Source organism: Rhincodon typus, chromosome 31 (assembly GCF_021869965.1).
Source record: "Rhincodon typus isolate 14 chromosome 31, sRhiTyp1.1, whole genome shotgun sequence".
NCBI classification, from domain to species: domain Eukaryota; kingdom Metazoa; phylum Chordata; class Chondrichthyes; order Orectolobiformes; family Rhincodontidae; genus Rhincodon; species Rhincodon typus.
Window position 1 is genome coordinate 23,907,422 of NC_063362.1, and position 25,244 is coordinate 23,932,665.

A 25,244-nucleotide genomic window follows, 5' to 3' on the forward strand; every position below is an offset into this window, starting at 1 on the left:
CTACCTGCTATCTCTCTCTCTCTGGCTATCTGCTATTCTCTCTCTCTGGCTATCTGCTATCTCTCTCTCTCTCTGGCTACCTGCTATCTCTCTCTCTCTCTGGCTATCTGCTATCTCTCTCTGTCTGGCTGCCTGCTATCTCTCTCTCTCTCTGACTATCTGCTATCTCTCTCTCTCTCTGGCTGCCTGCTATCTCTCTGATCAAATCTCTCGCTATTTGATCTGACCATGCAGAGTACAGTGCTGCCTGCACTCCCTCGGCATGTGCCAGGCGCTGCTGGTGCTCTGTGCCACCCTGCCATGCCTTCATACCTTGCCCTGTGCCTGCTGCCCCTGCTCTTGCGGTGCTTGCCCTTGGTCAGGGGCTGCCCAGGAGACTGTGTTTGCCGGGATAGCCACACCATAGACTGCAGGGACCTGGGACTTTCTGAGCTGCCTACCGGTCCCTTCCCGCTGGTGATCAGAAAGATCCTCATGAGCAACAACCGAATCCGGGAGATCCCCAATGACTTCTTCATGTACTACCGTGACCTGGTCTACCTGGACCTCAGCAACAACTCGCTGTCGTCTATCGCCCATGGGACCTTCAGCAGCACCAATCTCATCTACCTGGACCTCAGCTACAACAACTTCTCGCAGCTAGCGCCCGGAGCGTTCAGCTCAGCGCAGCGCCTCATCATGTTGCGCCTGGGGAACAACCCCCGCCTGGGGAAGGTGGAGGACGGAGCATTCCTGAACCTCAACCTCCTGCAGGTGCTGGAGCTCAACGACAACGCGCTGGAGTCCCTGAGTGTGGCCACCCTCCGCTCCCTACCCTCCCTCCGCACCGTCCGCCTGGATGGTAACCCCTGGCTCTGCAACTGCAACTTCGCCCAGCTCTTCCTCTGGCTCAGAGCGAACGCTGAAATCCTCGCCACGGGTAAGTGCCGAATGACTGTCCCCCCAGCTACTCCTCCCTCCCTCCTTCCTTCCTTCCCAAGAGCGCCCATGGCCCAAAGCTAAGGTGGGGGTAGAGAAATCCCCTGAAAACACACTCCTCCTGGATTAAGTCTGTAGCAATTTGTCTGTTGGAGGTTAAACCAAAGTGTACGCCAGCCCTACGCTCCTGATCCATTGGCTGGACAGGACAGAGGGTCTTAGAACATAGAACATAGAACAGTACAGCACAGTACAGACGTTGTGCTGAACTTTTACCCTAAACCTAAGGTCTATCTAACCTCCACCCCTACCTTATACTATCATCCATATGCCTATCTAATAGCCGCTTAATTGCCCCTAATGAGGCCAACTCCACTACCCTTTCCACGCCCCTACCACTCTCTGAGTAAAGAACCTACATCTGACATCTCCCCCATATCTACCTCCACTCACTTTAAAACTATGCCCCGTCGTAATAGCTATCTCCACCCTAGGAAAAAGTCTCTGGCTATCCATTCTATCTATACCTCTTCTCCTACCTATGCTCCTGGGGCATGGCCAAACTGGTCATTAACAGGTCAAGGCAGTGAGCAGTGGAGGGGCTCATTGTGCCTGACTGTCTGCCCCTCTCTCGCTGTTACGTTGGTGCTCGGGTGTCCCTGGAGAGCCCCCCTGCACGTTGGAGGTCTTTCAAGACCAGTGGGCACCGTAGCGGCTGCAGGGCATCATCACCCCAGACAACGTTACTTCAGTTTAGTAAATTTCTGCCTCCTTGTGTGAGTTTCTGCTCAGCTGTATTTCATTACAGTGCCCATCAGTACAACAGGGCAGAGGAGGGCTTTTGTGGCAGAGGGTCCCCTACCTCCCTGGGAGGTCAGTTAACTCAGTTCGCAGGACACCTGGTTTGCACTGCAGAGTGATGCCAACAATGCAGGTTCAATTCCTGCGCCAGCTGTGATCAACCACGAAGGTTCCACATTCTCAACCTGGACACTTGCCCGAGGTATGGTGACCCTTAGGTTAAATTCGCCTCCTTCGTCAGTCTCTGATAAGAGAGTGGAACTATGTTGACTTTGCCTGTTACCTCTGGGCCAGGAGCTCTGGGTCCGAGTCCCACCTGCCCCAATCAGGGCAGGGTCACACTCACCGGACCAGGGTATGGATGAAATCGATGTCTCTTGGTTCTCTCTGGAACAAGAAGGAGCAAATGAGAGCTGCCTCCATTGGAACCATGCCCCATTCCACAAGTCCACAGCACCCATTGACAGGACTTTAACAAATACAGACAGTCTTGATTAACCTGAAGTTAAGTGAAACTGCACTATTCAAAGCACATATTCTCATAGAAAGCCTCGTAAATATTCAGGTTATTTTACCAGACTGTCAAACAAGTATGGATACATGAACAAAGTTAATATCAAAATAGTCAAGAATATATGCAAAACTATGTTTCGGCCCTCATATAAAAGATTGTCTATCTGGAGGTGGAAGCGTATAGACAGTTTTTAAAAACTTATCTAGACATAATTGAGGCAGGCAATGGCCAGGGTGAACGAAATGAGCAGGAACTTGCCTAAGCACACTGACTTTTGGGGTGCATTGTTCCTTTGTGCTGCTAGGAGTCAGGTAAGAACTACATTATCGTGAATCAGGCACATCTTATCGGAATCATAGGTAGTAAAATCAAAACTGAAATGGCGTTAATCAAAACCTTGTAAATCGAGGACTGCTTATACAGAAACATCAATTCATACACCTCTCCATCAGCAACATTGGGATCAGTAGTATAACTACAAAATCAATCTTAATAAACTAATATTCACTAAACAGCTAGAGGTTGGAAGTTCACCAGAGGTTCTGGGGAAAATCAGGTTATTATTTAAATGCTTTTGAATATTGAAAGCAATTTTACCTGTGTCCACCTGTTTTAGCTAGATGGGGGATTAAGGTGACAAATCTGACCTGCCGTTCACTTTACCAGTCTGAGTTCCTGACATGTTCCCTGGAGCTTCCCAGAGGATTTGGTTGCTGTTCAAGGTTGAGTAGCTCAGCTGGGAGGTTAGGCCTCTATTCTCTTGCTGAACTACCTAATTTGGAGACAAGAGTGGGAGTAGGGTTATTTCTTTTGGCCTCAGCACCTTTGGATTGAGAGGTGGTGATGGCACATGGGTGTTAACCAGGGTTATTGATGGCTACTTTCGACCCTCCTGAGTGCATGCATATATGTGTGTGCGTATGTGTGTATGTATGTATATTTCTATGTATACTGTATGTGTGTGCATATGTGTGTGTGTATGTATGTATATTTCTATGTATATTGTATGTGTGTGCATATGTGTGTATATGTATGTATATTTCTATGTATATGTATGTATGTGTATGTGTGTGCATGTATATGTGTCTACGTGTGTGTGTGTGTGTATGTTTTTGAGTATGTGTGTGTATATTGAGTGAGGACACGGTAAGATTCAACTGTGATAGTGCCCACAGCTACTCAGCCTGCTTGTTTTTGCTGGCAAAATTCACAGAATGGCTTCAGGCATTTGACCAGTATCCGTAAGATCATAAGATAAAGGTGTAGATTTAAGCCATTCAGCCTATTGAGTCTGCTCCACCATTCAATCATGGCTGGTATGTTTCTCAATCCCATTCTCCTGCCTTCTCACCGTAACTGTTGGTCCCCTTACTAATAAAGAACCTATCTATCTCTGTCTTAAATACAGTCAATAACTTGGTCTCTACAGCTTTCTGTGCGTGGAAATGTATCTCAGCAGCTTTGAACCAGGTTCCTGTTTGTCTGCAAAGCATATGCAGTAAACTGAATGACTAAACACTGGCTTACTCCGAATTTTCTGACCCAGCCCTTTCAGGAAGTAAATACCTAGTTCTCTAATACTTCAGCAGGGCAGCAGTATAAAGGGCTTCTCCAGGTATCTACAGGTACTTTGAAGAGATGGGGCACAGGGGTAAAATTGAACATTTGCAGGATTTGGATAACATTTCAGGTCAAAGTGCAGCAATGGGAATGTTACTAGACTAGTAATTCAGAGGCAGGTGGCGGAAATTAATTTCAGTTAATAAATCAGGAATTATAAAACAAGTCTCAGTTATGGTAGCCATCAAACAATGATCCATTGTTGCAAGTGAAGGAAATCTGCCATCCTTACCTGTTCTGTCCTACATGTGACTCCAAATCCACACCAATGTGATTCACACTTAACTGCCCTCTGATAGGGCCAGGACAGCCATTCAGTTCAAGGGCAATTAGGGATGGGCAACAAATGCCAGCCTTGTCAATAATACCTGAATCCCACGAAAGGGTTTTTAAAAATGAGTCGCAGTTCTAGGATGTTAATCTGATGTTAACATTTTCCCCCTTCATTCTTGCTCTTTACTGACCCAACTGGCCGAGCACATGTATGATAACATGGTTATTCTCCACCCATTCAACCTTCTCAGGGGGGTAAAATGCAAGAGTGCAGTTACTTATTCATATGGGGCAGGAGAGTTGCCCTCACCTGTATTAGATTCAGGATTCAGGAAATCAGCTAGACTTCTTGTTCCTGATTGTTAGCCGGTGATCTGCTGGAAAGTGTTTGTGTGTGTGGGTATGGAGCAAAAACAGGATCAGGCTAAATGTGATGCAGCCCCCAGATGACTAGCCTGCTGATGTTCACCGCCTAGACACACATGCAAAGGTTAGACATTTGGCCAAGATAACCCTTTAAACACCAGCAAGTTTCCAGCTTCTCAAACAGTGAATCCACCCCCACCCACCACTGGGTGAATGCCAGCAACAATGAAATAAGTCTCTTCGATTCTTGTCTGATTCACTCATGAGACGTGGACATCACTGGTTGAGGCCAGCATTTATTATCCATTCCTGGCTGCCCTTGGGAAGGTAGTGGTGAGCTGCATTCTTGAACTGCTACAGTTGGTCGACCCACAATGCCATCCAGGAGAGAATTCCAGAATTTTGACCCAGCAACACTGAAGGAATAATAATATATTTCCAAGTCAGGGCGGTGAGTGGCTTGGAGGGGAATTTGCAGTTGGTGGCCTTACTATGTATCTGTTGCCCTTGTCCTTTGAGATGAAAGTGAATATAGGTCTGGAAAGTGCTGTCTAAGGAGCCTTGGTGAGATTCTGCTGTGTACACACTGCTGCTACTGAGTGCCGGTATAAATCAGGAATTATAAAACAAGTCTCAGTTATGGTAGCCATCAAACAATGATCCATTGTTGCAAGGGAAGGAAATCTGCCATCCTTACCTGTTCTGTCCTACATGTGACTCCAAATCCACACCGATGTTGGTGGATGTGGTGCCAATCAAGGGAGTGGATGTTTGTTGAAGTAGTGCCAATCAAACGGGCTGCTTTGTCTTGGGGTGTCAAGCTCCCTGAGTGTTTTTGGAGCTGCACCCATCCAGGGAAGTGGGGATTTTTCAATCGCACTCCTCAACTTGAACCTTGTAGATGGTGGACAGGTTTTGGTGGGTAGAGAGGTGAGTTACTCACTGCACGTTTACTGGTCTCTGACCGGTTGTTGCAGCCACTGTGTTCATATAGTGAGTCCAGTTCAATTTCTGATCAATAGTAACCCCCCTCAGAATGTTGATAGTGGGAGATTGACTGATGGTAACATCATTGAATGTCAACGGGTGATGGTTAGTTTGTCTCTTTTTGGAAATCATCAACGGCTGGCATTTGTGTGGCATGAATGTTATGTTCATTGCTTACTTCAGGTCCTAAGTGAGAGATGGGAAGTCCAGCCCATGAGTCATTCCAACAGGGACTAAATCAAGGCAGAGGAGGGAAGGTGGCAGGGTCATCACCCATCCCTTGCCACCCCACCTAATTGAAGACCCTCACCAAAACCCACCTCAGGAAGAGGGTTTTAGATTCCATCCCATGCTTACAGTTTGGATGTTCTGAGATGGGCTAAAATTGGAGCAATTCCTAAAATGATATTGTACTGATTGCAGTCTTCTTATTTCGAATGAGTTAAAGAATCTGATAATAGTTATTAATGAACGAACTTCAGCCTTAGGAGAGAGAGTTGGGGCAAGAGCTGCTGTGTGATCAATGGCAGTATTGCAAACCAGGTTTTTAGTGAATGGGCCACCCAGCTTACACAGTTCCTGAATCCAATGGAAAGGAGGATCAGGAGGATCAGGTAAGTATACAAGGGGCTCCCCAGCACTTTGCTCAAAGACTAATTGAAACCAAAGGAGCCATCATAATGCAATTCTGTCTTTTGCTCGCCATCTATATTTTTCGAGCAGACATCCTAGGACACTGAGGCCTTTTGAAGTGGTCTTGCTGTTGTCCTGGGTGAGACGAGCCAAATCAAGCCAGGCTGGGAGCAAATTCCACATTCAGTCTTGTGTGGCTCAGTGACTCATCTATCTGAACAGCTGACATCCTGAGTGGACTTCTGCTCAGCAGTTTGCAAGCGCTCACACACTATATGTAGTGCCAGGAAAGAGGGAAGGCAATAGAAGAGAATGTGTAGACTGTCATTTAATATTTCCAATAACAAAGCACAGAAATGGATGCAAGAGAACATTTATCTTGTCTAGACAAGGGACGTGAATGAATAATGAGACATTAAACTGCAACATTTAGTGGAGCAGTTAATAGATTGATGCTTGGATGAGTGAAATGAGAGTCAATTAACTGGATGAGAGTCCACAAGGATGTACACATTCTAACGGGATAATCAATAAGGAGATAAGTGACTTTATCATTACCATTTTATGTTGATAAAGGTGAGGGGTGTCAGTACTGGGGACATGAAGATTTCCAATTTAAGACACACTCGTGAAAATAAACACATCAAAACAACAACTTGCAATTATACAGCGCACTTATTGTAATAAAGCATTCCAAGGCACTTCTCAGAAGCACAATCAAACAAATTTTGACGCTAAGTCATTTAAGGAGATTTTAGGACCGGAGACCAAAAGCTGCATTAAAAGGTGTTCTTCAGGTATCGTCTAAGAAAGAGAAAGAGGGAACCTCAGATGCTAGTGCTCTGGGAGATGAAGGCACAGCCACCACTGGTTGAGCAATTAAAGTCAAGGACACTCAAGAGGCTGTCACAGGATGAGCGTAGGTGCCTCAGAGATGTTGCAGGGCTGGAGGAGGTTACAATGATAGTTACAGGTGAGACAGTGTAGAGCTTTTAGAATGAGAGAGACAATTTTAAAATCAGGAGTTTATCAGGCAGGAAGCCTGTAGGTCAGTGAGCATAGGGATGAGGGATCTCTGGGACTTGCTCTAAGTTAGAAGCAGCAGAGTTCTGTGTGAGCTCGTGAAGATGACTTGGCAATCAGAACCACATTGAAATAATCAAGTGGGATCTTATGGAGGTGACCAAGTCTAGCTGCCAGCTGGGAAACTGTTGAGAGACCCACATTGCTGCCTTTGGGGAAGGTCTTCCAAAACCACAATCCAAACAGGCAGTGGAGAAGCCACCAGACAGCTGTTCCCCTTGACCCATGCAGTGGGTGGGGGGGGGGGGCGGTGACCCTCTGCTGAGATCCTCAGGCCAATAAGAAGCCAGAGTTGGGGAGGTGTTGGTAGCTGGTGCTGGAATGTCAACAACTAGAGGTCCAGGATTGAACCAGGCCTTGGGTAATCCATGGCAGGAGGATCATGGGGGTGGTATATTTGGGGAGAGGTCAGGTGCAGTTGATCCAAAACAAAAGGACATTGTGACCATCCAGTCTAGCTCTAATTTTCAGGCTATGTCCTTTTTGTTTTGGATCAACCTACCCCCTCACATATACCTGAAAATTAGCCTTAGACTGAATGGGCACAATGTCAGGAAGCAGTGCCCACCATTCTCTTGTATGATGTTGAGAAAATAAGCATCTCTCAGCATTTTGATAAGGGGGTCACATATTATGCCCACTGACTTGCATGTTCTAACAGCAGTCACAGAATCGCCATCTGAAGCACCAATGTCTGATTTCTACTGCCGCTTGTCTTCAATTTACTAACTCAGCGGATGCCAAGGTGATCTCTATCAATTTGTACTAATCCAGGCATTACTGTCATTCACTAAACAATCTAAGAACTTGTGGATCAGTGCCTGGCCTAAAGGAGGAATGTCTAGTGACCTAAGAGATATACACCAAGGCGTCCATGAGCTAAATATGGGGACCACCTGATTTCCAGACAACGCAGCAAGCAAACCACCTGGGGCTTAGTGCTTTGTGCCTGTAACTAACTTCAGGTGTGAGACAGAAGTGGATATAATGTATGTGTTCTTTCATAGGACACAATTTCTTGTTTTTTTCACTCTGGATGAAGCATTGTAATGTAAGTGGCTATTAACTGACAATGTGGATGTTCAGATTAAACTTTGTAGTAGGAAATAGCAATAGACCACAAAGTCTGTCTAGAGGAACAGGAAAGCTGACGTTTCAGGTCGGGACCCTTCTTCTGAAATTTCTGAAGAAGGGTCCCGACCTAAAACATCAGCTTTCCTGTTCCTCTGATGCTGCTTGGCCTGCTGTGTTCCTTCAGCTCCAGACTTTGTTACCTCTGACTCCAGCATCAGCAGTTCTTGCTATCACAAAGTCTGTCTTCCCATTTGGTTATCAATATTGTAGTGGGGGACCATGGGTAAGAATTAGGGTGTAGACAAAACCTGAAAATGCATCAAGAGTTCCAGCAGCATGGGTCTACAGACAGACAGCCTGACTGTTAAGTGCATATATCAATTAATCATTAAAACCATGTTACCAAATTGACAAATCAAGACAAGCTAACAAAGGAGATTGGTTAGCTCAGTTGGGTGGACAGTTTGTCTCTGATGCAGAGTCATACCAACAGCCTGGGTTCAGTTCCTGCATTGGCTGAGATTACCATGAAGGACTCTCCCTCTCCCCTTTCCTGAGGTGTGGTAACCCTCAGGTTAAACCACCACCAGTTGTTTCTCTCTCTATTGGTCACCACACTGCAAAAAGGATGTGAAGGCTACAGAAACAGCTTACCAGGATGTTGCCTGGTTTTGAGAGTATTATCTGTGAGGAGAGATTGGACAACTTGGTTGGTTTTCGCTTGAGGGGTGACCTGACAGAATTTTACAAAACTATGTGAGGCATGGATAGTCAGGGCCTTTTTCCCAGGCTCAATTACTAGGGGACATAAGTTTAAGGTAAAAAGGGGTAAGTTTGAATGAGATGTGAGAGGCAAGATTTTTACCCAGAAGATGGTAAGTGCCTGGAATGTGCTGCAGGGGAGGTGGTGGGAGTGGATACACTAGCAACGTTTCAAAGACATCTTGACAGATACATGAATAGGCAGGGAATACAGGGACATGAACCGCACAGAGGCAAAAGGTTTTAGTTTCGACAGGCATCGTGTGTTGGCGCAGTCTTGGTGGGCCGAAGGGCCTGTTCCTGTGCTGTACAGTTCTTTATTCTTTTCTTTAGTTACTGAATGAAGATGCTTCTGTCCTGTTGCCATGTCCAGGTGTTTAGAGTATCTGATGGTGGGAACAATGCACTGGTTTGTTTTTCCATTGAATGTGATTCTCCTAACTTGATGCTTTGTGTGCTCACATTGGAAAATGTCAGAATTAGACTCAATTAAGAGTCAGTCAACACTTGTTGGCAGATCGGCTTTCACTGAAACGAAGCCTTTTAACTCTTTCAGACACATATGGTATTGAGAAAGGTTTTCCCAGTACCCTGTCCCACATTTTCCACTTACCTTTCTCATTTTTTTTTATATATTCAATCAGGAATCAAATCTGCACATATAAATATTTACCCAGAGAATGATTTTTTGGATCACTTTAAGGCTGATTGGGGCAATAGTTAGCACTACTGTCTCACAGCGCTAGGGACCCAGGTTCGATTCCACCCTCAGGAGACTGTCTGTGTGGAGTTTGCACTTTCTCCTTGTATCTGCGTGGGTTTCCTCTGGGTGCTCTGGTTTCCTTCCACAGTCCAAAAATATGCAGGCCAGGTGGATTGGCCATGGAAAATTGCCCATAGTATTGAGGGATGTGTAGCTTAGGGGGATGGGTCTGGTTGGGATGTTCTGAGAGTTGGTGTGGACTTGTTGGGCCGAATGGCCTGCTTCCACGCTGTAGGGATTCTATGATGTTATACAATCGGCACTGATGTGAGAGTTTCCTACGATCAACAATGCAGAGTCCCCTGATTTGAGTAATATACTCAGTGCTATTTTAGCAGCAGTGAGCAGTGAAAGACCCTAGAAAACTGCAGAGATGTGTCTACATAGACCACAAGCAATGCAGAATGGATACTAAATGGTGGTTAAACTTACTGGAACTCTGAACCTTCATGAGGAAACCTGATTATTAATGCACTAAGATGAAAGTGGGTGAACCATCCCTCATTCTATCCTTTCCTGAGATGGTTTTACACTTGCTTGGACACTTAAAATTCACAAGTTTTGGATCAGATCCTAATTTCCTGTTCTTGAGAAGCGACTAGGGTGGCAATTTTGTGATTTTTTTTTTGTTGATGCCAGCACAGCAAAATTCTGGTGTGGGAGAGTCAGTAGACTGGGAGAGTCAGGAGACAGGGAGAGTCAGGAGACAGGGAGCTCAGATACGCCAGCCTGGGAAATTCTCAAGAGACAATGGTTTAAGGGCAGGTTTGATGAGTTCCTGTTGTTTTGCTTGCTATATAAAAATATCTATGTTCATTTCTTCAAGGCTTTGATGCAATCCAATGCTCCTTGCCCAGGGATATGAGGAAGATTACACTCAACGAGTTATCAGACAGCAGCTTCACAGAGTGTGAGTTCTCCCTGACTCTGACAGACTACTTGATTATCTTTTTCTCTGGGGTTTGTGTCTCCATCACTGCCATTACAACGAGCTTCTTCTTGGCCAATATTGTTCAATGCTTCCAGAGACTGGGACTATTCAAGGAAAGTGATGACGACGAAGAGAATAATTAATGGCAAGAAACAGACGAACCAGATGAATACTCGTCATTTTATTTCCTCTGCTTTTCATTTGCGAAGGAGTTGCGTTTTTACTTAAATATAAAGTTGCACATTATGTAATGCATTTGTTAGTAAGATATATGCATCTGTTGATAAAGATGAAAACATTAAAATGAATTAGTTTTTCTAGTTGAGGTTGTCCTACAGTTGCTTGAATGTAGGAACAAGAGTAAGCTATTCAGCTTCTTGAGCCTGTGCCTCCAAAGGACTAATGGGATGAAGGATTTTATTATCAACAAGATTAGACAACAAAGGAATAGGTCATGCCTCAGCCAAGTAGACCCCTAGTATGTTGACACATTCAGTACTGTGAGCAATTCCGAGTACTACATTCAGGAAGGATTATATTGTCCATGATAGATTGGCCCTGGTTTTTGCTACCGGGTTAGGAACACAGAGATGGAACATTTCCCAGCTCCATGTGGCAACAAATTTCCTGGGAGTGTGGATTTTCATTTCAGAGAGAGGGAGGTAGACTGGGTAACGTCAGGGCGGAAGCTGCTGACTGAGGGTGCAGGTTGGCCACAGGATCGGCCTGTCTGCACTGGCACTGCCCGGAAGATTACCCAAAAAAACCTGATGAAACTAAAAACTGCCCTCCAGCCCTCATTTCCAATATCTCCTCACTCCCAGACACACTCCCCATTTCACATTAGTGCTAATCCCTATGCTATCTTATGCCCTTCTCCTCTCCCTCATGACACCTCATTACTGCAATGGTATCTAATGCCCTGTATTGATCCTTGCCCTTTATAATCCTTATGCCAAAAGTGGCAACTTATGTTAAACCATGCCCCTTTGCCTACCACTATTTGCCCTTTCACATACCATGCCAACTCACCTAATGTCCCCAATGGGAGCCACACAGAGCTGACAAGAAAAAATACAAAGAGAACCTCCCTGATTCATAGAATACGTTTACCACATTTAAAATTCTTTACTTTAATAAAATATTTAAAAAATAACAGACATTTCATTCAAGTGCAATAAGCACTGAAATTCAAAGTCCCATATCCAAAAATCAAAAAAATCATTTGTATCTGCCAATCAAACTATAAAATGGAAGACACCCCACTCTGATAACAGATCCTTGTGAAATCTGTCTTGCTGCACTCATCCAGCAATGGAAATCCTCAAGATAATGTCAAAAGACAGACAAAACAGAAAGAAATCATTCTTTTTGAACTCTCCACACTTTTTTTTTCAAAATCAAAATGCTTGGAGTTTTATATGATTTGACAGTCTTGACAAATCCCTTTAACATTTCACAAGTTTTAAAACCTTTCACAACTTGACAGTTCTTTGACAGCTTAGCTTCATTTAGAAGTTCTTTGTCAGCTTGACAGTTCTGGTTGGTTGATACATTTTTAGGTACATTCAACTCTACTGGTAACAATACCAAAAGGTACCAGACACCCAAGAAAACCACCTGTCCCCCCACTTCAGCATCCCCTGCAGCAAGGACACCTGATTTCCCTTCACCACAAAGACCATATCAGAAGGGGTACTCTACCTTTCCAAAGGTGTGCCCAAGCTATCCCAGTGAATGTACAACATCCAAAGCTTAGCAGGTCCAGTACGCACACTACAGGAACATCAATATCCCACTTCAGGATGGCAGCTGATGATGTAAATGACCAGCTCCCTCCATAAAACATGAATGGGTTTAACTCAGTCTGAATCTAACCTCCCCCAAGTGAAAGTGGGAAGTGCTGTATTTAGAGGCAAGACTTCCAAATTTTGGCCTCTACTGCCATTTTTGCCACAACAGAGATGCTTTTTGTCATGAAGAAAAGCTGAGCCATTATTGTGTAGATTTGCTCAGAATGTGTAGCATTGTGTTTCCTGGAATTTAGAAGGTAAAGGGTTGATTGGTCAATGTTTCCAAATTGTTAAAAATTGATAGGATAGAGAGAATATATTTCTAATGGCCGGTAGTATTTTGCATAAGGGGTTTTGTCTATTCGTTGAAACTAAACCATTCAGAATTGACATTAGGAAACACTTCAATGAACGTAGACATTAGGAGCTCTCTTCAATAAATGGTAATTGAAGTTAGATCAGTTGTTAACTTGAAGCCTGAGATTAAGAAATTTTTGTTACCCAAAGAAATGGACAAAAGTGGGTTTATGCATTAGGATGTAGATCAACCGGGGTCTTATTGAATGTTAGAAAAGGCTCAAGGTGTTAAATGCCTCCTCCCATTCCTGGATTTCCATTTCATTATGTTATGGTTGACCTGTGGCTGAACTCCATGTACTCTCCCTGGTTTTAGGTGATCTGGGGAAAGACTAGGTGAAGCTAGCTCTTTCACCTCAAGGATTTTATACAGTCATGAAGATGTGCCATGGTACTGTAAGCACTAAACTATAACTGAGATCTTCAGTCTGTTTCAGATGGGCACAATTTCCTGGTGCTTTTCAGGTAAAGGACTGCAGAATAGCTCTAAAAGGGCACCTTCCTGAATGTTGCCCTCTTGTTGATTTTCATCTCTCTTGCAGGTCAGTTGGGTGATGGGCTGCATCAGTTCTACTCCCGCAGACTCAGTGACACCAGCGGGAGGCTTGATCAATCTGAGTTGTCAGGCTTCACTCAAATATAAGTGACAAGCTGCCAGCACTAATCCCATTATGTGGAGAAACAAAAGAAGCTGGTATTGTTCTCCTGACAGCAGAGAAGGTGAGGGGGGACATTTACAGAGGATTTGAAAATCGTGAAGAATTTTGATAGAGTTTCCGAAAGATGAAGGTTCTGCCAAAGGTGACATGAGGGAGTGAACAGCGTTTCTTGTTGAAAAAACTTCAAGGAGACCAGTATCCTGTCACCAAGTTATCCTTTATTTACACGTGCAAAGTACATAGGCTCTGACCAGCCAGCTCAGAGCCAGTCCCTATTTGAATCCCTATTTGGTATTTGTTTCTAATCAATCTCTTTGGAGATGTTATTACACACCTCTAGAGCAGGTGGGACTTGAATCTGGGCCTCTCAGGCCAGGGATAGGGACACTGCCACTGCACCACAAGAGGGTTCATAATCTCCTGCTTATAACTGTCAGCCTGGGCTCCCTGATTGGCCCAGGTCATCATCCCCAATCAAGGATCTCATAGTCAATAGGATCCACCTGGCCCTCAATCCAATTAGTACAGTTGTGATCTGGAATGCATTGTCTGATAGGAATGGTGGAAGCAAACTCAACATAAACTTTAAAAAGGGAACTGTAAAAATACTAAAAATGGAAACATTTCCAGGGCAATGAGGGATGGAACTAATTGGTTGACTCATTCAAAGATCTGGCACTGATACAAAATGTTGTATGGCCTTCTTCTGTGTTTAGTGATTCACTGTATTCAATTTGATTCAATATTGTTGGCCTAGTGGTATTTTCACTGGACTATTAATCCAGAGACCTAGGGAATGTTCTGTGGGCCTGAGTTTGAATCCATGGTGGAATTTGAATTCAATAAAAACATCTGGAGTTAAAAGCGCATTAATTGGTGACCATTGACCTACTAGATTGTCTGAAAAACCCATTTGTTTCATTAATGTCCTTAAAGGAAGGAAACTACCATCCTTACCTCGGCTGGCCTACATGTGACTCCAGTTCCATGGTAATGTGGTTGACTCTCATCTGCCCTGTAGGCAATTAGGGATTAGCAATAAACTTCGGGCCCAGACATGATCCCACAAATGAATAAAGAAAAATGTACTGTTTATATTCAGCTTGCCATTTGTGCAAGTGATAACATGATGGGCCAGGTGGCCCGTTGCCATTTAAAAGCAACCAGCAGCTCTTAAATGGGAAGTGTACTTTTCAAAAGTTGTCAGTGAACAGTGGGTTAGAATGGCATTTGTAAAGGCATTCCAATTTTCACACAGAACTATGAAGATTCACATAGAGCAGGTGTTGCACAAGTTCTTTCTTTGCAATGGGCAACTTAAGCCCTGGCAAATCAGTTAACAAGCAGAAACAGGACAACAGGTCGATGCCAGCAGCTTAGTTCCAAGGAATTGCCTGCAACACAAGATGAAGTGTAATTTTCTTAACAGGTCAGCCAAAGTTAGACTCCTGGTCAAACCTTTCATTCTCTGTATAGCTCTGTAATGTCAAACCTCAGCCCCAGTGCTTTTGGGCCCTGCCTCCCTCACTTCCTCAGCCCCTCCCAGAAATACAATATGACACAGTGCTACTAGCCCATTGTCAGCTTCCACTGCTGTTGCCCTTGCAATTATTGTGTTTGGCCAATGTTGATGTTTCTCCTGGTCAGCACTTGCACCACAATGAATTGCTTCAAACATCTTCAAATCCATTCTGCAATCTATTCTAAATCTCATGGCAAACTGGCCCTTGCAGGCTGTGATCTCCATCCTCTCTTCTACCTTGGGCAGACGTGAAATCCGATGAGAGGGGCCTAAAATTGTATACCCAAAGTCTACAGCCTGATACTCCGCTGGACAGGGCACTTGACAAAATGGGGATGTCTTACAACAGGAATGGATTATTCTACAGCATGTCTGTATCCTCATGACTCCTTCAGTATTGCTGAATAGCAATAATTATGTTGCTGGTGGCAGGGTTCTTCAGAGGTTGATCAGTATATCAGGTGAATGAGGTTAGATGACATGGTTATCTTGGCTCAGTGAGTTAATCATTCCATCATCTTTGAGTCAGAAGGTTAAGGGTTTGCACTGCACTCTAAGCTAATCAGATCAGACAGCCGTTTCACATCCTGTCAGATTTGACCTTCCTTGTCTTCAGTGGAAAGTATTATCAAAAGAGAGTAAGAACAGTGATCACTCCATCCCAGCAGTTTCACTGGGTTAAAGTAACCCACCTTAAATTCATAATACAGACCAACACTTTGTGTCAGCAATGAGGAAGTGATGCATTATCAGGAGTCCTGTTTTTCAGATCAGTCGCTAAGCCGAGATCTCCTCTGTCTTCTTCAACAAATCAAAAACATTCAAAGGAGTGTTGCAGACTTCCCCCGGTTATCAATATAAATATGTAAATGCCTAACATTCAGTCCTCTCATCACTGGTTGAGGGGTCTTCCTCCTTACAAATTGGTTGCTACTTTTGTCAGGTGACAGTTCATTGACTACTGAACACTTTGTCAGGCCGAAGTCACAAAAGACACAGGATAAATACAAATTCTTTCTTTATGACTAACCTGAGCATTGATTCATAATTCTTTATTATATTCGCTGACTTAATTTACATAAATGTTTCCCTTCTTTGTCTCCAGAATGCATTTAGCTATAATAGACCAGTCAGGTCTGAAATTTCCATAGATTTCCCTGAGTTGATGACCATAGAGAAGATGATTTTGGGAGTATTTTGAAGCAGACCAACTAGTTGGCATTTAACAGGCCACTTGGTTCATTAATGAGATGAAAGGGAATCAAACTTAAGTCCAAATTCACAGGTCAGAATATTCTAATCATTCCAATCAGTAGAAAGTCAAACGGTAAACCTTTATGGCTTCATTGTCTTAACAATAAAAATCTTAAAGTACGAGATTACAGTACTTATTCATAAAGGATCTCCAATTAAGGCATGACTGGTTTTGTGACGAGGAATACAACATCAGTTATTTAACACAATAAACATTAACTTAGGAGTGTTTTGCTATGATAGCAATTGCTTAGTAATATGGAGACTCCTGTTAAGTATTCCATAATGATATCAGTGGCAATTTATTCCACAATGACACCAGTGCTGTTGCTATCCTCAACAAGATCATTTGGATATCGCTATGACCGAGCATGTTAGCTAAACAGATTGAAATTAGAATAGTCTAATTTTTTTATTGAGGCCCAGAACCGGCACCAGATACTTCAACTTGACAGAACACTTACCATGCGTTCAATGGGTGGTGGAAGCAGATTTAATGATAACTTTTAAAAAGGGATGGGATACATACTGGAAGCAGTTAAAAGTGCAGGACTCTGAGGGAAGAGCAGAGTAATGGAACAAATTAGACAGCTCTATCAAACAGCTAGCGCACATATGATGGACTGAATACTTTGTTTCTGTACTTGTCAAATCTATGGTTTCGTTGCTTACATCCAGCAAAACTAATCATGGATAAAGGCAATTTAAATGCTGATTTTTCCGCTCTGTTTGTTAAGGCAGTAATTAAGTGAGAGGAGATGACTTGGAACACGATCTCACTGAGATAACCATATAAATAATTTCACCGATCGGCAGGGAGTTGATTTACACCTGATTACTCGTGAAATTCAAGAAAAGATCTGGGTGTAATTTCCTGTATGATTGAGGATTACTGGTTAGCATGCTCATATGGTAATCCTAGCTTCACATTCATTCCTGTCCGGGTCAGAGATATTAACTCTGTGTTTAAATACCAGGGCACAACATACAAAACAGTTGTAAGTGAGACAAGGTCACTCAAATAGCAGGAAACAGAAACAAAAAGGGTTTGGATATTGTGTGTAATTAGTCACACTGCCACTCCATGCTGAGAAAACAAAGTGATTGGATACAAAAATGAAATACCGCGGATGCTTAGAATCCAAAATGAAAACACAAAATGCTGGCAATACCCAACAGGGGTCTGTCAGTGTCTGTGGACAGGGAATCAGGGCTAATGTTTCAGGTCAATGGCTTTTCCTCAATACTGGAAGAAGTCAGGGGGTCAACAGTTTATAGCAATAACCAAAGCAGGGAAAAGGAGGGAGAGGAAGTAAGAACAACAAGGATGATCAATGAAAGGTGGAGGGTAAAATGGTTTAATAGACCTTAATTGCAAGGGGGAATGGACTGAAGTATAAACATTTTGGTGCTATTGTATAGGGCATTGATGATGTCATACACAGGAAATGAGTGCAGTTATGGTTGTCTTTTTTTTAAGGAGGGAGTTACTTGCATTGGAAACATTTCAGAGAAGTCTTACTTCGCTGATTCCTGCATTGAAGATGGCTGTCATGTGAGGAAAGATTGAGCAGTCTGAGTCTATCTTCATTAGAGGTTAGAAGAATGAAAGGTGATCTATTGAACATAAAAGATCCTGAGAGTCCTTAACAAGATACCTGCTGAGAGGATGTTTGGGGGAATCTAGATCTAGGGGACACTGATTAAAAATAAGGGTTCTCCAATTTAAAAAGGATGTGAGCAGGAATTTGCTCCCTAGGGAAATTGCTAATGTTTAGAATGCTTTACCCCAGATAACAGGCTGGCTGGGTCATTCAACACTGAATTAGATAAATTGTTAGTTGATAAGGGAGTCAAAGGTTATTGGGGGCACGCAGGAAAGTGAAAATTAAGTGAAATTGAAATTAAGGCCAAAAATAGATCAGCCATGATATTATCGAGTGGCAGAGCAGGCTCTTGGGGCTGAATGGTTTATATTTCTTACATTGTTATGTTCTTTTAATAAAAGTGATAGTGATGCAAGAGATAAGGAGTGGTAAAAGAACAAAACAGAACCAAACGATCAATCCACAAGACATATAATTAGCAACAGCAGAACACTTGCTGTCTTAAGAAATGAGTGTTAGTTATAGTCTTATGTTGACCCTTGCAAATAGGGAGACATGCAAGGAGGAGAGGAAGAAGGCCATTGAGCATCTGTTTGCCCACACACTCACTAGATATCTGTTAAAGAAAAATCAACAGCAGGTCAGTGAAAAGCTAGGACCTGAAACCTTAATAACTGTAGAGTAAATTATAGTGACTTACCAACCAGATCTGCTCCTGCCACAGGTTATCTATAGCTTGCCCTATCGTGGGCTCTGTGCCACTTATTTAATGCTTTCAGGTTAAGTAACATCCAAATACCTACCAGTCCTTGAAGGAAATCAAAAGAAAAGTTCCAGATTATTTATCCATTTTATATGCCTCTTAGCTGAAAGAATGAAAATGTAAGTTTAGGAAGTTCAACCAAGGCCATGGACAACGAAAGACAAAAACACTTGATTAGTTTCCCTATTCCTATAGCTCATTCCTGGGTGTCCATTATTCTATACATAAACCACACAACCCTTCCACTTAGATTTGAATCTGTAACTTACACCTGCATTTCCATAACTCCAATATTAACTCCCCAATTGCTTTGATTTGGTTGCTGTCTGTAACTCACTCCCTGCAATTCATTATTCTAAATACGAATTGCCTGATTATGTTGATCTAAGAGACTGTGCCAATAGTTAACGTAAAAACCCTGTCAGTAGAGTTAAAAATCTCCTGGGGATCTCCTAACTGCTGGCCAGTAACCCTTTATAAAGAGCATACATATGTAGCATCTGGCTTAGAGCTGAATTGAACATGCACTTAGGGTAAAACAGGCTCTTGGTTGTGATGCTCAGCATGGTCCAATAGCGTGCCATCACTTACTATCTTGAGTCATCCATGAAGAATGGCCATCTCCACATTGTCCCAAAGTATTCCCTGTGGGGTGCAACACCAGAAGCATCTCCAGGAAAGGACAGAGAACGAGGGGAATGCGAAGGCTTTTTTATTTGTTCATGGATTACGAGGATCACTGGCTGGGTCAGCATTTATTACCAATCCCTCATTGTCCTTGAGAAGGTGGTGGTGAGCTGCCTTCTTGAATCGCTGCAGTCCACCTGCTACGGGTTCACCCACAATGCTATCAGGGAGGGAATTCCAGGATTCTGACCCAGCAACAGTGAAGGAATGGCGATATATTTCCAAGTCAGGATGGTGGCTGGCTTGGAGGGGAACTTGCATGTGGTTGTGTTCCCATGTATCTGCAGTCCCTGTCCTTCTAGATGGTAGCAGTCATGGGTTTGGAAGATGTTGCTGAAGGAAATGAAATGACCAGATACGGGAGAAGTAGGTAACGAGTGAACTGCTACACTTTGCGAAGGGTCTGTCAGGGGTGAACAAGTTAATTCTTTTTAATGACAGCAGCGTCTGGAAACCTTTCCACAGTTTCTATCACTAAAAAAACTGAGAGCAGCTCGGTGGCACATATGAAGGGCACAATGACACAAGTGCTCGCCATGCCAAAGACGAGAGTGTGGTAAACCTTTTCATGTCAAGCACATCAAATTACTCATTCCCAGAAAGCTGAGTGGATTTGAGGGCAGAGTGACTTTCAGCAAACATTACAAACATCAACAGAGCTGTGAAACTGCTCCAGCAGTTGGAGGGTCTCACTGTCTTAGTGTCCTGTTTAGCCTGGCTGGCACTGTTGAATTAAAGGAAAATTGCCAACATGGGCATGGACTCCAGTTAGCCTTCTTGAGAATACCAGCTTTCACAGACATACCCGAGTGCAATCACAGAGTCATGAAGTGAAATAGCACGGAAATAGACTCTTTGGTCCTACGAACCCATTTCGACATGTTCCCAAACTAAACCAGTCCCACCTACCTGTGTTTGGCCCATATCCCTCCAAATATCTCTTATTCATGTACTTATCTAAATGTCTTTTAAACATTACGACTGTGCCTGCATCCATCACTTCTTCTGGAAGTTCATTACACACACAAACTACTCACTGTGTAAAAATATTGCCCCTCATGTCTTTTTTAAATCTTTATCCTCTCACCTTAAAAATATGCCCCCTAGTCTTGAAATCCCCTGCCCTTGGAAACAGACCCTTGTCATTCACCTTATCTATATCTATCATAATTTACACATCTCCAGAAGGGTTCAACAAAACCTATAGGTTCTGACCTGGTTCACCTCAGTGGGGTAGTAGCAGTCAAGAAATTGACCTCTGAGATAAGTGACAGACGTCAAACACTTCAGAATGAACAGAAGGGTGAAGAAAGGGCGCAACCTAAAAGTATATCAGAACTTATGATGTGGAGGTGCCGGTGTTGGACTGGAGCGGACAAAGTCAGAAATCACACGACACCAGGTTATAGTCCAACAGGTTTATTTGAAATCACAAGCTTTCGGAGCAATGCTCCTTCACCTGACGAAGAGGCTATGCTTGAAAGCTTGTGATTTCAAATAAACCTGTTGGACTATAACCTGGTGTTGTGTGACTTCTGACTTTATTTCTTATGAGCAATGTGATAATAACTAACAAAAACAAAGTCGCTGGAAAAGTTCAGCAGGTCTGGCAGCGTCTGTGAAGGAAAAAACAGAGTTAACGTTTCGGGTCCAGAGATCCTTCCTCAGAACTGCCAGACCTGCTGAGCTATTCCACCAACTTTGTTTTTGTTCCTGATTTACAGCATCCACAGTTCTTTTGGTTTTTACTTAGTGATAATAACTAAATCTGTTTTAAGGTCTGTCTAGGCTAACAGAAGACCTTTGGAGCCTACAACCCATTGGTCTCAATGTGGACTTTATTAGTTTCAAAATCTCCCCACCCCCAGCCTCATCCCATGACCAACCCTCCCTCTCATCCCCGCCTCCTTGACCTGACACAACCTGTCCATCATCTCTCCCACCTATCCGCTTCTCCCACCTCACTGACCAATCCCCACCACTGCCTACCTGCATTCACCTATCACCATCCCACCTTTCTTCCCCAGCCCCATCCCTTCTCTCTCTATTTGTTTCCGAGCTCCCTTCCCCCTCCTCCATTTCTGAAGAAGGGTCCAGACCCGAAACGTCAACTTTCCTGCTCCTCTGATGCTGCCTGGCCCGCTGTGCTCCTCCAGCTCCACACTGTGTTATATCAGAATGATTCCAGGTTCAATTTTTAATCTTAGCTCAAGTGAGGGATGAGGGGTGGATAGCTTCAGAGGCACTACAGTCTTGTCATCTGGGAACCCCAGTTCACTCACTCTCATACACACACACTCACTCACTCATTCACCGCCATACTCACACTGATATACATGCAGACACACAGGAAGCATTTTCTTCCTCTTCGCCCAGACAGGCTCTAAAACAGATTTAGTTATTACCACATAGCTCATAAGAAATAAAGTCAGAAGTCACATGACACCAGGTTATAGCCCAACAGGTTTATTTGAAATCACAAGCTTTCAGAGCGCTGTTCCTTCGTCAGGTGAAGGAGCATCACTCCGAAAGATTGTGAGTTCAAATTAACCTGTTGGATTATGACCTGGCGTTGTGTGACTTCTGACTTTGTCCACCTCAGTCCAACGCCAGCGCCTCCACATCATAAGAAACAAGAGCAGGAGTAGGCCATTGAGCTAATCTAGCCTGCTCCTCCATTCAAGAATATCATGTTGATCAATCATGGCCTTTGTTTTCCTGCCAGTCCCGCCCAACCATGAGCTTTGACTCCCCTGTCGATCAAAAATCTATCCAGCTCAGCTTTGCATATATCTAATGACCCAGTCTCCACTACTCTCTGGGGAGAGAATTTCAAAGTCCAAATTCATTCTGAAAGAAGAATTTTCATCTCATCTCCATATTCAATGGGACTCCTGCCTATTTAAATCGTTCCCTCTAGCTCTACACTTACACCATGACAGGAAACGTCTTGAGATTTTCTCAGTATTTACCCATCCTGTATGGGTCTGAAAGAGTTAATACTGAGGAATGCTCCGTGCCTGCTCTATGGGCATGCCAACTCACTATGCTGAGGTCTAATGTGCTGAAATGATCATACCTCACTACCCATCAAGACCCTTCAGAATCTAATGTGTTGCAATAAGATCACCTTTCATTTTTGTAAACTCCAATGTATATAAGTTTTCTTTACAAGACAATCCTTTTATCCCACGAATCAACCTATCATGCACTTTTCTAAACTGTTTCTAGCACAAATATATCTCTCTTTAACTAAGGAAACTAAAACTATACACAGGACTCTGGGTGTGGTTTCACTAATGCACTGTGCAGTTCCAGTAAGAATTCCCTCCAATTATACTCTGTCCCTTTCTCAATATGGCCAACATCCCATTTGCCTTCTTAATTACTCATTGTACATGCATACTAACTTTTTGTAACTCATGAACAGGGACATCTATATGTTACCCTCTGAATTCTGCAAACTCTCCCTTCATTTAAATAACATTCTGCTTTTCTACTCTATTCTGCTGCCAACATTTTTACCCTTCGCTTGCTCCTTGAACGGCTATTTGTAATCTCCTCACAATTTGTTTTCCGATTTATCTTTGTATCATTAACAAATTTGGCTACAATGCAGTCAGTCCCTTTATCCAACTCTTTAATATGTTGCATAAATAATTGAGGCCCCAGCTCTGATCCTTGTGACAGTTTTCCCCCAAAAATAACCTAGTTGTCCTGATTCTCTGATTCCTCCTCGTTATTTAATCCTCTATCATTCTATTTATCACCTCAACACAGTAAGCCTTTTACATAGCACCTTATCAAATGCCTTTTGGAAATCCAAATACACTACACCTACTGATACCTCTTTATCTACCCTGCTTGTTACATCCTTGAAGAACTCTAATAAATGTGTCAAATACAACTTCTCCTTCACAAAGCCGTATTACATTATAATTATTGAAATGTCCTGCTACTACGTCCCTAACAATGGATTCCAGCATTTATATGATGATAGTGCTGTTTGTATAAGCTTTTTGAGTGCAAAATTGGCTACATTACAACTTTCACTGACTGTAAAGTGCTCTGGAGCATCTAAGGTTATAAATACAAATACATTGCGTTTGTTATTAGGAAAGAATGGGAAGGGCTCAGCTGTGATGTACCTCTCATGATTGGTCAGCTTTCTAAAGGTCACTACTGAGGATCACACTGGCAGGCTTGGCTCTTTGGCGAAGTATATTCGAACAAAGGTAACCCACTTCAGGAGAAGATGGAATAACTTTAAGAGATGAGTTACAGTGTCATAGAGATGTACAGGACAGAAACAGACCCTTCGGTCCAACTCGTCCATGCTGACCAGACATCCTAAATTAATCTAGTCCCATTTGCCAGCATTTGACCCATAACCTTTTGACCCTTCCTTTCATATACCCATCCAGATGCCTTTTAAATGTCATAATTACACCAGCCTCCACCACTTCCTCTGGCAGCTCATGCCATACACGCACCACCCTCAGCGTGAAAAAGTTGCCCCCTCAGGTCCCTTTTAAATCATTCCCCTCCCACCTTAAACCTATGTCCTCTAGTTTTGGACTCCCCTACCCTGTGGAAAAGACCTTGGCTATTCATCTTATCCGTGCCCCTGATGATTTTATAAACTTCTATGAGGTCACCCCTCAGCCTCCGACACTCCAGGGAAAGTAGCCCAGCCTATTCAGCCTCTTCCTATAGCTCACACCCTCCAATCCTGGCAACATCCTTTAATTCTTTTCTGAGCCCTTTCAAGTTTCACACCATCTTTCTTATTGTAGGGAGACCAGAATTGACTGCAGTATTCCAAAAATGGCCTCACCAATGACTGAACAAAGACTGAAGTCCTGAATGAGATTGCAAATTGGTTTTTCCCTTGAAGGTGCAAAGTGGAGTTATTGCCTCTAGTTAACTCTTCACTTTCAACTTTTATCATTTTCAAAACAGCCATAAACAAATACAGCAAACATTGCAAACTGACATTAGTTGAAAGAGAAAGAAATTGGACACTTTTATAGTTCCACGGATAGAAATCAAAGTTAGAGTTGGACCTGTAAGAAATCAATTAGCTCATCACAAACCAAGCACATGGACGTACCAATCCTGGTCTGTACTGCTCACTGCCACGTTGGAAGTTACAGTCAATCCATTACTTAAACTGGAAGACCATCACAATCTCTTTCCAAAGAGTCTCCCATTTATATTTGATTCCTGGCTGACGCACTGTAAATTAATCTGTCACAGATGGAGTTTCTTTAGTAAGTGAATCCAGTGGACACCTGTTGTGACAGGTAGTATGAGCTTTCCATTAAGACTGACTTTTGACAGCATTACACAACCAGACATAATAATATGCTGAAATATTTAGGACTGGTTCATACTGAGCCAGCATTTCACTTCTGAGAGTTGGTTTCCTGATCATCAGTCTGTGACTTTCACTAAGGAACATATCTATACATGTACAGTGTGTGTTAAGAATTATTGGATAAGAACAGAATCCTGGGAATGGCCATCCTCAATAAGAATCATTAACAATGGAGAAGAGGGCATCAATAGGCAGAGACAAAGGGCAAATTCCTCAAAAAAACATTATTGCTAATATTTTTCATGTGTAGCCCTGTTAATGTTAAAGATATCCCAAAGGTACTTAGCACCTTCCAAACCCATGACCTCTATAATCAAGAAGGAAAGGGATTGCAGATGTAGGGGAACACCACCACCTGCAAGACCCCCTCCAAGTCACTCACCATCCTCACTTGGAACTACATCACCATTCCTTCACTGTCAAATTCCTGGATTTCCCTTCCTAACAGTACTGTGGGTATCCCTATACATGAAAGACTGCAATGATTCAAGATGGAA

At 43.1% G+C, this 25,244-nt stretch overlaps 1 protein-coding gene across 1 annotated transcript; it reads left to right on the top strand.

Moving 5' to 3' along the window:
• Nucleotides 1–228: 228 nt before the first annotated feature.
• LOC109922737 (leucine-rich repeat-containing protein 38-like) lies at nucleotides 229–10,868 on the top strand. The gene is made up of 2 exons (XM_020522770.2): nucleotides 229–919; nucleotides 10,621–10,868. The coding sequence occupies exons 1-2, from the start codon at nucleotides 229–231 to the stop codon at nucleotides 10,866–10,868; spliced, it is 939 nt and encodes a 312-aa protein (XP_020378359.1).
• The last annotated feature ends 14,376 nt before the right edge of the window (nucleotides 10,869–25,244 follow it).

Bases quoted from the DNA above. Each gene is read 5' to 3' on its own strand.
- LOC109922737 (XM_020522770.2), top strand. From the start codon at position 229: ATGCAGAGTACAGTGCTGCCTGCACTCCCTCGGCATGTGCCAGGCGCT. The intron at 920-10,620 runs GTAAGTGCCGAA...CATTTCTTCAAG, and splicing joins CGCTGAAATCCTCGCCACGG to GCTTTGATGCAATCCAATGC.